Source organism: Xylocopa sonorina, chromosome 12, assembly GCF_050948175.1.
Source record: "Xylocopa sonorina isolate GNS202 chromosome 12, iyXylSono1_principal, whole genome shotgun sequence".
Classification (NCBI taxonomy): Eukaryota; Metazoa; Arthropoda; class Insecta; order Hymenoptera; family Apidae; genus Xylocopa; species Xylocopa sonorina.
In genome coordinates this window covers 4,188,752-4,201,720 of record NC_135204.1, presented here as the reverse complement: position 1 = coordinate 4,201,720, position 12,969 = coordinate 4,188,752, and the positions used below count along the sequence as shown (strand labels likewise).

The following is a 12,969-nucleotide window of genomic DNA, read 5'->3' as shown; positions in this document are numbered from 1 at the left end:
TTTAGAAATAGAAAAAAGTAGAACTGTGAAGATACAAAGTGAAACGCGAAGTTGGTTCAGAAGTCTTTTTACATAAAGTCAGTTTCGAGTAATACAGAAACGCGAAATAAAATTACAGTAATATTAAAAATTGTACAAACCAAGAAGATTTGAATAGATCGTTTGAAAGTTTTATTTTTCCAAAAATTTCAAACACTACTTTAGAAATTTAAATATTTAAATTAAAACGTTTATAAATTGTACAGTTCAAGGGCTTTCAACTTTGCCATCCTATCACTAAATTCCCTCAACTTCAGCAAATAAAATTAATACAAAATACAACCAGCATTAAACCAAAAGGTGCACCAATAAATAGTGCAAAACCGTACAAACTTCTCCATCTCCCTACCTCAATTCATCCTGCAAATTAATACGAACAAACATCCATGCACGAAATATGATTACACAGTCGCCCAAAGAAGTTCGCGGCTGAACCAGATAAGTAAATGTCCCGTCCCTTTCAACGAGTTTTATCAATCCTCATTCACAAGTTTGATCAGTCTCCAAAGACAAAATCCAAACACGCGCAACTAGAATGCAGCTGAAAGCGAGGGAAGTTAAAAAGTTGAGAATAATTCGAGCCTCTCTGTCTCTCCCTCTAGACACTCGAACCACCCAGCAAAACTTACACGAACTCACCCTCCGCGTACGAAGCATAATCGCGCAGCTACACATCGAGAGGTCTCAGAGCGAACGAGTTGAATGTCTGTCGAAGTTCTGTCTCTTTCGACCAGTTTTATCAACGCGTATTCACAACTCACCAACACCCCGTAGACGAGCGGCATTATACGTGCACGAGAGCACCACCCACAGTGTCTGCGTAGTCAGCATGCTCGAGGGTGACGTTCGACTGCGCCACTCTGGTTTCCGCGGCCGTAAAAGAGGGAACGCACCGCGTCCTCTTCGTTCATTCACAACCACCTGCTCGCCGAGGAAGCATCGTTCTTTTGATTCATCTACTCCGCCAGTCGCCGACCAGCCGACCAGTCGAGAGGAACGGCTTTCAGTGGTACAGGATGAGGAGAAACGCGACTTCCGGTCTTCCGCTGTCCACCTCTATTTGCGCGCTGATGGTTCTGCTCACCTGCGTGGATACGATTTACGCGAAACGTGAGTCAATCGTTTCATTATTTCCAGCATTTAGGATAATCAGTTTACTGTGACAGATATTGTCAATTATGCGAGGGGCATTTGGGTTTTAATTTATGTTAGTTGGTACACGATGGGGAAGAGAATAATTTGCGGTTTTAAAGAGAGAGGGTAGTTGTGATATTTCTTTTCTTTTGTATGAGAAGTTTGATCGAAGCTAACATTTTGTTTTCATTTTTGTGGTTACGTTACTGTTTGAGGAGGGAATAATTTTTAATTTTGAATAGGGTAATTAGTGAGTGGAAGATTTGTTTTTTTACGATGGAAATAGTTATCGTTGGTGAATGGATAGTTTTTCTTTTTTTATAAATTTTTATAAGTTCTTCGCTTTTATACCGTTTATTTTTATTAGGAAGTTAAGGTTTTTCTTGTTTTTTCAATTTTTTAAAATTCTTATGTTACTATTTGATGAGGAAGAGTAGTGGTCCTGTCGCTGTTTGATAATTTATGATCTCTGAAGCAAGAAAATAGCAGTGAAATAGAATATTTTAGTACGAAGACTTTGAGTTGCTTAAGTCCTCAATGAAAATTTTCTGTCATTATTTGACACGGAAAACAGTAATACTTCTTAGTAATCGAATACGTTTTTTTCAGTCTTCTGAGCTTTTCCCTATTTTAATTTTAACAAAAAAAGTCACTGTTTTTTTGAAAAAATAACATGTCGATCGCAAATTGGGTTATTTTGGTACAAATAAACATTTCTTTCAAATTCTTTGCTTGCAAAGTTTCCTGTTATATCAATGTTTGATGCAGAACCAACGTGCAATTCCGTGGGGCAAAATGGAGTCGCGGAATAATTGAAAAATATAAACTATTCTTCTATAGTTTTCTGAAATGAAAATGCTTGAAATGAGAGATGTAAAGTTCAAGGTGAAATAAAAGAATGTTGCATAAAATGAGGTTCCGCTCTATAACTGGTAAAGACGGTTCTCTAGATAATAGGAGCAGCCATGTTGCTAATGAACAAAACTTTCTTCTTTTATAATTTTTCTTTGTGCATTGTATTAAGGTTTGATGAAGTACTCAGAGGTTTGTTATTTCGCAGAAAAGAGTTATAAAATGAAACGAATCGATATCACTTACTGATTACGACGATTAAGTAATTTGTCGTTTGAGCCAGAACGCAACACTTTGGGCGTTGCGTTGGGGTTGCTAGTCCAATGAAACGGTCGACTGGACAAGATTAAAAGGCAAAAATAACATGTATATTCCCTCTCTCTTCACTGAAAATGTTTCAGAAATTACGAATTCTTATTGACATCGTTTTAATTGAAAATGCTCCGCTTCTCTGATGGTGCTGATTTTAATTAGAATTTTAAGGGTACAGGTGCGCGAGCACAAGTGGTGTAGTGGAATATTAGAGATTTAAAGTTAATTTCCTCGACTCCTTCCTTTTCTATAGATTTAAGATAACAAGTCAGGAACTTTATCCTTGGCTCGAGTGACAGCACGTACAACCTGTTGAAACTTAATTTCTCTAACGAGTTCGTAAGGTTACCGTTCACCACAAATGGTTGACACGATTCCCGTTTTTATTTTCGATGAGGATTTCACGTCACGTCTACTAGTAGGTCATTAGCGACGAAGTTCCTCTTGCATTTTGATTATGTTGATGCAGTTACATTTTGCAGTGCAACTTGGGATCTCCAAGGAATTTAACTCCTTGACACACTGTTCAGTCATGGCATTTCCAATTTTTTTTGTTTACGGTATGACAGTTACTCTTAACCGATCTTACTAAAAAATTATTATAAAATGAGTAAATTTCTGTAGATTGAAGATGAATATTATTTAAGTTATTTCTGATTTAAATTATTTTATTATATTTTAATTACTAACATCTTTCTCAATCGTTGGTTACAAATGGTTTAGAATGAAAATTTTTAATTCTTTAAGAAATTTAAGAGTTACGGAAATTGCGTTTGGAATGTTGTTTTTATCAAGTTAACCACTTCTTATCATTCTTCATCTGTCATTAAAAATAAAGTCCATCTGCCTATAACAGTATTACAAAAAAATGAATTACAGATGAAATACGTACACATTATTTACTACAAATACTGCAACAGTGCATATGGCAGATCTGTTCAACCAATTAACAGTACATTATGCTAATTGTAATGGAGCACCCCATTACGTTTCTATCCTCGGCCATTCCGTCCTCATAATCTTCTAATTTTCTACACGTATCCTGCCAATAGGCAGGCGCACCTTCGTTAATCCAATTTATCTCGATCGAGGCCTAATGAAGATCACCGTGGCATTGTTTGACCATCCACGATGTGTCACGAGCGGTAACCATCGCTGAAAAACGTTTGTCTCACTTTTCGCGAGAGGACTCGTCCGCCAATGGACGAAGTGTAATGCAAAAAGTATGAAGACAGGCGCGTTGCAGTGTTGTGAACCGAAATCATTGATATTCGTCGTTCGCGGGGCTGCGAGAGGGCAGGAACTACTTTAAGAGGAATAGGCAAACGTTTGTCTCACCGTTTGCGAGAGGACTCGTCCGCCAATGGACGAAGTGTAATGCAAAGAGTATGAAGACAGGCGCGTCGCAGTGTTGTGAACCGAAATCATTGATATTCGTCGTTCGCGGGGCTGCGAGAGGGCAGGAACTACTTTAAGAGGAATTTTATTCTACGCGACGGAGACACGCAGCGTAAGAGTAATCGAATGAATAATTCTCGGCCGTACACCCGCAACCTGAACTTAAATTAGTTTCAACGTGGCAGCAAACAAAGATTATCCACTCAACGAGTCGCGTTAATCCGAATGCCCGATTATAAACGAATGACTGGGAGGTTATCGATAGAGAAATGTATGCCGAAGTTATGGGCGCGTAGGATGGACGGATAATGGAAAAGTTGATACAAAAACTATCGACCATTTACTAGGTAGATACGCGTTTTTATCGAAGTGAGGAAGAAGACTGAATTATTTACTTTTTGAGAAAGAAGAAACGTACAAAGGTTCTGTTAGAAGGATTGTTCATCTTATAGTCCACAGTATCAATTTTGGAAACTAGTGATAGGTATTGGAATTAAGCAAATCGTGGTGATTGAGATTGGTTTTAATTTCGTTTTGATTGCATTTTGGAAACATTTGAATCGAGAGATACAAATGTTTAAATATATTGAAATAAAAAATAATTATGCTTTTTATAAAAAGAAGGGCCAGGAATACTATAAGAAAAATGTGTCTTATCTAATAGTAATTTGTTACGAGGGTTAGATTAACGCTTAGGTGCAAAAGAGAACGAAGACTCTATTTCTTAGATAACAAATATTAAAAAAAGAACAATTTTTGCTCAATTATGATTGATCCACAGTTTTCTTGCACGATCTTATTAATAATGGAAGATCTCTAGCTACATTCTTCATCCTTATCTCTCTTTAACTCACCATTTTCTCGTCAGTAGCTTCATTAGTTTTATTAAATCCAGCTGGCGATTTAATCCAGCTTGTCATTTTTCGAAACGTACCGCGTAAATACAGTTCGAAACTTACGTAAAAATTCCCGCTAACAGAAAGAGACACGCTGTAACCGAGTGTTTGCACGTAATTGGATTTGTTCATATTTGTTCATACTTCCGTTACTAATTAGTCGTGGATTCTCTTCGGTCAACTCGATTCTCCGTTTAAGTGAATCGCAGCTAATGACTACTTTGATCGACGTAATACCAGCGGGGCGATGAAGAATACGTGTTTCGATTTTACCAGGAAGCTAACGTTCTTTTGTGAGGTGTGTTCGTGCATCGATCGATGGCGCACGAGACGAATTTGTATCGTTAATAATTCATAACACTTAATGTATGGTCCGTTGAAAATATCCGTGGATCGCTACACACTATAACAGTAATTTTTTAAATACACAAAATATTCAAAATTCAAAATTATTTTCCTAATCCAAATGAATTTGAGTTGCCAAATAGTTGCATAATCGTAATATTTTTTAATTTTACAAACATTGCTAGCATTTGCTTCTTTTTTCCTGTTAAAAAATGATACTACTCGATAGAAATTGTTACAATGCTTTTAATTTTTATTTTTAGGTGAGATTAATGCTTAATTAGTTGACATATTATTATTCTATGTCATAAGAATTCTTGTTGGTTCGAATCATCTAAGTTTTCATTTTCAATATAGAAGAAGAAATAAAAAATTGTATTTAATATATAAATATTAATTTTTTATTCTATATTTTCTATTTTAAATATCTGTTTGTTATATAATTGCACTTATCCTACTGACTATTATGAAAAGTAGTAGATGTCATTCAAATTTGCCTTCTCTTCGAAAATCCTTTACTTTAGCGACTAATTAAAAATTTGATTTCTTTTTAAATTTCACAGTTAATTTACATTAGTAATAGATATACTTGTGTATAAAAAAAATCTAGTCCTACAGATGTTATCTGTTTGCAAAGTTAAAGTTATTCTATACATGTGTATTGCAAAGCTTACTTAATTGAGGATTACAGTGAAGTGCCGCCACGTACAAACCAAACGGACGCACACGCACGATTGTTTACCGTTGCTTTTAATAGTGTTGTCGAATAGATTTCACGAGTTCATCGAAAATTGTTTTATGGATGAGGTATACAGAATTGAACGATCGATCCTCCATTATTACACGAAATCCCGTGATTCGCAAACAAGAACCACTTTGTTTCGTGTGTACATTTTTGTTTTCATGACGTAATTATTGCACGCATCGTTGCTTACCCCTAATAGTAGAAATCGAGCTGCGTTTTATGAATATCCCTTTTTTATTGTTGATATCTACGTGTTATCTATGCAATCAATGTAATAAACGAGCCACTAAACGATAGGCTATCAGTGGTGGTACAAATATTTATTGATATTATCTTTTCCCTTTCTTGATGAAATTCAGATAACAAAGGTTAAAGTTCACGGATGAAGTTTATGGGAAAATGAATAGCAGAACGAATATTAAATTGTTTATTGCATAAATTGTATTAAATTGTAAGGTATGTAATTGGAAATGTAGTAAATACGAGGGATGTAATCCAATTCATGCAATTGACTCGAGGTCACAGAGTTAATCTTAATATTAAATTAATAACTTAATAATTCAAAGTAGTTCACTGAAAAAAGAAATCTGTAAATTGCTTCGAGTGATCTTGAAACTTTTAGCATTTTCGTATTAAGAAGGATTACTTTATTTATAGACGTACGAGTATTTAATAGGTTAAAAATAAACGACGTGGGATCAGTTCTTGCTCTGATTCCATCTCTTTATTTTTCTAGTAAATTAATACATCAAACAAATTTTCTGAACGCGCATCTATAATTCGTTTCATTCTGTTTCGCGTAATAAAATATTCTCTCTCTATTTTTTAAACCGATACGCATTTAAAAAAAAAAGTGGCTACGTTTTAAAAACTATTTAATAGGATATTATTTGAAAACTTTCACTTGAACGATTTTCGTGCTTCCGTTTCGTAATACCAGAACCAATATAAACTGATATGAAACGTTAACTTGTGACAGACAAACTGGGCGCGCGTCACTTTGCACATATCGCATAGTTGATCGACATTTTATTTAATTTTATCGTCCAACGTTTTACGAGCAACGCGAAAAAAATACGCGCGCGCAATTAAAAAAGGGAAGAATTAATTGGAAGCAAGGTTTTAATAAATCACCCAAATGAAACGGTAACAAATGCATCTACCTCATTTATTTTTATAATTAAACTATAATAACTGTATAGATTATTATCGAACAAATTACGAATTAATATTTGTCATTTAAAAAACTATATTTATATGATATATAAATTTATAGTATATATATCGCAAAAAATTTGATAACAACTACTTGTAATTCGTTTAATTTCAAAATTCGTGCCAATTGAAAGTAAAAAGCAGTACTGAAAATGGTTTTAAGAATTATTTGTAGTTTGACTAAAGTTCGAATATTATTTAAAAAAATGAATGCCATTTCGTATTTTTATTATCACTTTTCTACTTTTATATTCGCATAGGTATTACGCGCCAGTTTGTCAGAACGTACCAATTATATCATCAATTTTAATGAACTTAGGAACAGGCAACAAACACGAATATTTGTTGCAACATACCACCGATGTTTATCCGAAAACATTTGACTTGTACTGTGTATGCAGCGTAAAGAAACAGCCAAAAGCTGTTCGTTGGCATAGAAATAGAGTATAAAGTAAATTTAGCAGAACACGGACACTAAATATTGATCTTATAATCGATGGAGACCCGCCATGAGAAGTAATAGTCGCCAATCAATAACTGCCTCGCCATAAACTGTCAAATGAACAATCGAGCTATCATTGACTTGTTTATTTTTCGAAATGAAGTTATAAAACGATTCGTCTAACTTGGATACCTCGCGCTACCCGTGTACACTGCTCATCGCATTAAAAAGTTGGCAGAAGGCAACTTGCGCCGTGTCAAGGTGGATATGCAATAAGTTCAGCTAATTTCTAGAAGCCTTGCAGTCTTTTATTAATACAAAAAGATCGTAACAATGTTTTAATTGCACCCTTGAATGTTTCACGTTGAAGTTACAACATCCGAGGTTGGACAAGCGGAATACTCAGACAGAAATATGTTTTGAGATAAAAAAATGTAATTTAAACTTTTATAACCTGCTTTTTATTTTCTTTGATATTAAATATTGTTAAAGAAGATATCGCTAAATGATCTAGCGTTTACTCGTCACGGGAATCAGTAATTCATAAATTTGAACTCGATGGGTGATCGATTGGTGTATCGCAGTGGTTCTCAATCTATGGTTCGCAAAACACTGATGTTCCATGAAGCCACTTAAAGTGTTGCATTAGAAAATTAAATGCACGATTAAAAATTGTTTGAGAAAAAAATTTTACTAAGAAATGCTTTCACTTTTCCATAGTGGTCTTATTCTTGCGAACGATCTACTTTTTCTCATCGCGTTCTTGAATTAAAAAACGTTGGCGACCTCTGTTTAAAATTTACGATGCGTCGCGAGTGTTTCGCGCAGCAAAATATCAAAATTTAATGTTCCTCGACTTCAAAAATATTGAGAACCACTGGTGTATCGGATCGTTAGCTTATTCAGACAGTCCGATGAACATTTGAAGAGGAATCAACGGATTAAGCGAGCCGTGCCCTAGTTTTAGCGAAATTTTGACCACTTTGGTATTTTATAAAATATTTAAGAACAATTCTATAAAGTTTCGTTCGAAATGTTTGTATTTTAGAGTGATCTTACATTTTTCCTTCTGAAATCAGTGATATATAGTGTTGCTAGATTTTTATAATTACGTTAGTAATTATTTAGAAAGCGAGAGTGTTCTCGATTTCGACGCTTTTTGCATTTGTCGTAAAAGTTAACGTTTTACTGATTAACAGAATTGACGCACTTTATTGTTTATCAATTTAAAGAAATTTTTACGAGAAACTGATGTCGTATGGGTTACCTTTTAATATCTCGTGTAAGACTGCAACAGGGGTAGAAAATTGTCTCCTATTGTGTTTACGGACATCAGCTCTGTGTATTTTATTGGGTTATCCAAAAAGTCTTCATTTTTTAATGTGGTTACGCGTTAACTTCTTCAAGAACAGTGACACATATGAGTACATTTTTATGTAGTAAAGCTCTTTTAATTATATGAAAAATATCGAAAAAATTTAATTCTTTACACACCTTTATTGAGTGTGGCTCGAAATCAATAAATAAATAAAAAAAAAAGCAACTATAAGTTCCATAAACGTAATTTACAACAAAGTTTGAGAGCTATATTTAATATAATTAGTGAAGAAAATTGTCTACAAGTAACAGTCATGGAACTGTCCTTTGAAGTAAATTACAAGTAAAACACTTAAAATAGTAGGGAGTTTGTTGGCAACAGAATTGAAAAATAATTCTTAGTGCAAAGAGTTGGAAGACTTCTACATTTCATTGCAGTAAATATTTGCAGTGATAATTGATTACGTGACAGGATATTTAAGCAAACAGTACTACGTGTAATAGTTGTCCAAACAGTTTTCAAAATGTTCTTTAGGTGAAGATTCAGTTTTGATATTGTTCCTGGGTCTGAATCTCTTCAATAGCATCGAAGTTAATTAGTCTATCGTGTGTTATCGTAGAGAAGATGATATTGTGGACGATATTTTCTTCTTTTAAGAAAACGTATATTAAAAATAAAAATAATTGCTGAAACATGGTTAAATTTTCTAAATTATTCAGAGCAGAGATAACAAACGCTTGGAAACAAAGCAAGTCCTTTTTAATATTTAAGAGTAAGGAACAATAAAGCAATAACAAATAAATAATTATTTGAAATTTTGCAAAAGAAATAATTATTAATTACTGAAATTTAATGAATAAAAATCATAATTAAAAATGACAGCATCATATACAATATTACTACAGAAACAAAGATCTGGTCTGGGTTACAACCCTGATTCATTTTACCAACTTCTCCAATTCCATTAATAAATCAGCTAGTTTCAAAACAAGAAACTAAGAAACAACAAATAATTAGTTGAGACTGTCCATTCTCCGTAATTCCTTTTGTTAAAGGTTCACATTGAAATATTGTAATGACGTCTTGAACGTGGCTTACCCTACCTTAAGCCATTTGACCCATTTTTGCGTGACCGTTTCATTCATAACCCGCAAAGACTACAAGTGTTTTGCTGTTGCATTTCCAAGTTTGTATCCCTAAGTATCAAAGTACGAATTTTTTAATTTTCTTTCAATATAACACATCTCATTAACAAAAGAACAAATTTAGAACAAGAGTATAGCATTTACATTGTTAAAAAATAACTTGTTGCAGAGATGTGGGGATGTGCTTTCGATTAAGTAAATAAATAAATACGTAACAAAATTCTAACATTTTGAACTAATAAAATTTATCACAAAAACGAGTAAAATCTTTGGAAATTGATTGTCGAAAAATGTTAAATTTCTAAAAGTAAATGATTATCAATTTATCAGTCCATACATTTTAAATTTACTTAACGCGACACTTGTTTGATAATTTTGTACACGCGTATTCTGAAAAATGTTAAATATGACAAACGTCTTCCGAAATCGTACTAAATTTATCTTCTTCCCACGCGACACAACTATTTCCTTTAATCGCCTTACTTATTGCTGCTCTAGCCGATTTAAATCTTATTACGTACGATAATTCGATTTATGGAAAATATGATGGGTTTTACTTACGGAGGTCTCAAAAGTATCTCATGTCGAGTCTATAACGCTATCACAGTTGATATGCTATATCCAGTCGTTCGCTGGACTCGTTTCAAAGTACAGTGCACAGAATCGATATCTGATTAAGTATGAATCGGTTTAAGTAAGGAAGGCGAAATTCAACTGCAATTTCCCTCTTTTATGTGCAACCATGTGCTGTTCTAATCTTCTGTGAACGGAATTAAAAAAAAGTATATATCATTTATCACAGCTTTTCTTCTCGATCTGAAAAAATAGAAATTTTGTTGCAATATATTTCGCAAATATATTGCATAAATTTTGGCATTGTAGAGAATAAAAAAAAGGATACAAATGTATTTATTTACTGTAGACTCTGTGTGTTTATGGCACAAGAGGAAGAAAAAATTAGAAGCTTATTAACATTTCACTAACTGCATAAATATTTACAGAAAATTTTAACCAGTAGCTGGTGCATTGCGGTAAAAAATCTGAATTTTATAAATTTTATATGAAATGATTATAACTATTGATAGACTAATTCGCTTTACGTGTCATGGAATATGTGAAGAGACGTGAGTTAAGTGGATTTCATTTTTTATGTCGTTCACACGATGAGGACTTAGCAACGTTTAAACATTAATAATAATGTGCTAAACAAATTTTTAAGTGCTGATGTTAAACTTGACTAGTAAAGGCGGATTTCTATGGGGGTTTTCAGTTTTATTATCGGATCGAGAGGCATTTTATTTTAACGACCTAATCTTGCTCCGCCTTGACGCAGAGGATATCACGTAAAATGGTTTTCACAAATGAGAAACTGGTGAATGCGAATTAACGATACAGCGATATTCTTTTAACGATATTTTTTTATTTAAATCTAACTAAGAGAGCAAAACGCGTCAAAAAATTAATAACAATTAAAATATTTATAATTTAAACGAGTCACTGTATTATTTTTCAAAAATTAAGCTCTCGAGTTTCGTCACAACATGATTATTCGAATTAACTTTACAAAAATAATCTATATATATTTTTTAAATGGTGGAGAACGTATCACGAATTAAAAATTGTTGCGCAATATTTTAAAAAAAATTCTCTGAACGAATATAAATTTTGATAAATTTATTAAATTTCCATTTCAAATATATCTGCAGTTAAAATACTTTAACTATCATCATTAATTAAAGTTTTAACAAAGATTATGTAATGACTCTCTCAGAAATACTTATCGTTAGGAAGCTGTAACGATTATATCCATGGTAAACGTCCAAATGTTAATGACTTAATTTAAAACCACATTCAAGAACATCTTACGTCGTGATGATCGAGTTAAAGGCTTGTTTCAGTAATACAGCAACCTCATAACCATGATTCCAAAAGACTAGCTTATTTTTACTCTACATGAAACGAAGGAAAGTTTTTTAATTACAGTAATTGTCTTTCTTTTTGCAGTTCATTTTGATTTCACTTTTTTTTCAAATTTGAGTACATAAAAATTAACTTAAGCAATATACTCTAATCATAGTAATATAAATGAAATGTAAAATAGAAATTTGTAAATATAAAGTTCTATAAAAAACGTTTTCTCTTATTCTAAAATTAAAATAAAATTAAAATGCGATTTTAATCAAAATAGACAGAAGTCATATTGTTTATTATTAGTTATAATTCATTGGGATCTTTGCTCTAACATCGATTAACTACCATTACACTTTTAAAATGTGCCAATTTAGAACTGCACTTTATTATCATGCATTTTCATCAGATTTACGAAACATTCCAAAAATTTTGTATGTAAATTTCAACGCAATTTAGAAACTTATATTTGAGTGAATAAAATTATAATAGGACGAAATTTCATGATGGTACATAGTCAAATGTGTTAGTAAAAAAAAAAATAGCATGCGACTATTTGCATAAATAACAATGAAAATGAAGTAAGAACGTTAAAAAAATACTTTACTCGTTTAACTTATTATCAAATTGGGTTTTCAGAAGAAATTATTCAATTGGTAAAAGTTTCCACAATACCTACGAATTAATGCCATTTCGAGGCCCTTTAATTCACTACGCCTCGAGATATACAGCGTGTTTAGTCCATTTTGCGAGAAATGTTAAGGGCGAATTTTAAAAGCCAGAGTAAAACGAAACTTGTGTTCGAGATTTTATTTTTGAGCATCCTTTGCACACATGCGCACTATAAGCCATTGCAGCGTAAGCAACGCATGCAGGTGTACAGAATTTCGTCACGTGTCGCATTGCCCTAAAAACTTTTATCATTGACGTAATTTTCCTCGAAAACGAAGCTTTAAAAACCGCGCAGGTTATCCCTTTCTAATTTTCGTTTTGGTTCTGCAGCCATATTTTTTAAAACCCTGCTAAACGCGGTTGACCATTTCATAATTCTCATCGAACAGGACTTAAATCTGAAAATTCCAGCTAGTAAAAATTATTCAGTATTTTATACGGATTTTCAATACGTTTTATTTGTATGAACGTGGTTGCCTAAAAAATTCGGAGGAAATGCTATTAAAATCAGGCTTACCATGTACAAGTATAAAAATAAATTCGTTTTT

General features: G+C 33.0%; 1 protein-coding gene across 1 annotated transcript in view; it reads left to right on the top strand.

Annotated features, from left to right (window-relative positions):
* The first annotated feature begins 922 nt into the window (after positions 1 to 922).
* The window catches only part of LOC143429811 (uncharacterized), a 28,736-nt gene continuing 16,689 nt past the window's right edge, over positions 923 to 12,969 (top strand). The window contains exon 1 of the mRNA XM_076905606.1: positions 923 to 1,149. Within this exon, the coding sequence (XP_076761721.1) occupies positions 1,056 to 1,149 (94 nt within the window). The 5' untranslated portion in view covers positions 923 to 1,055. The remainder of the gene's footprint in view (positions 1,150 to 12,969) is intronic.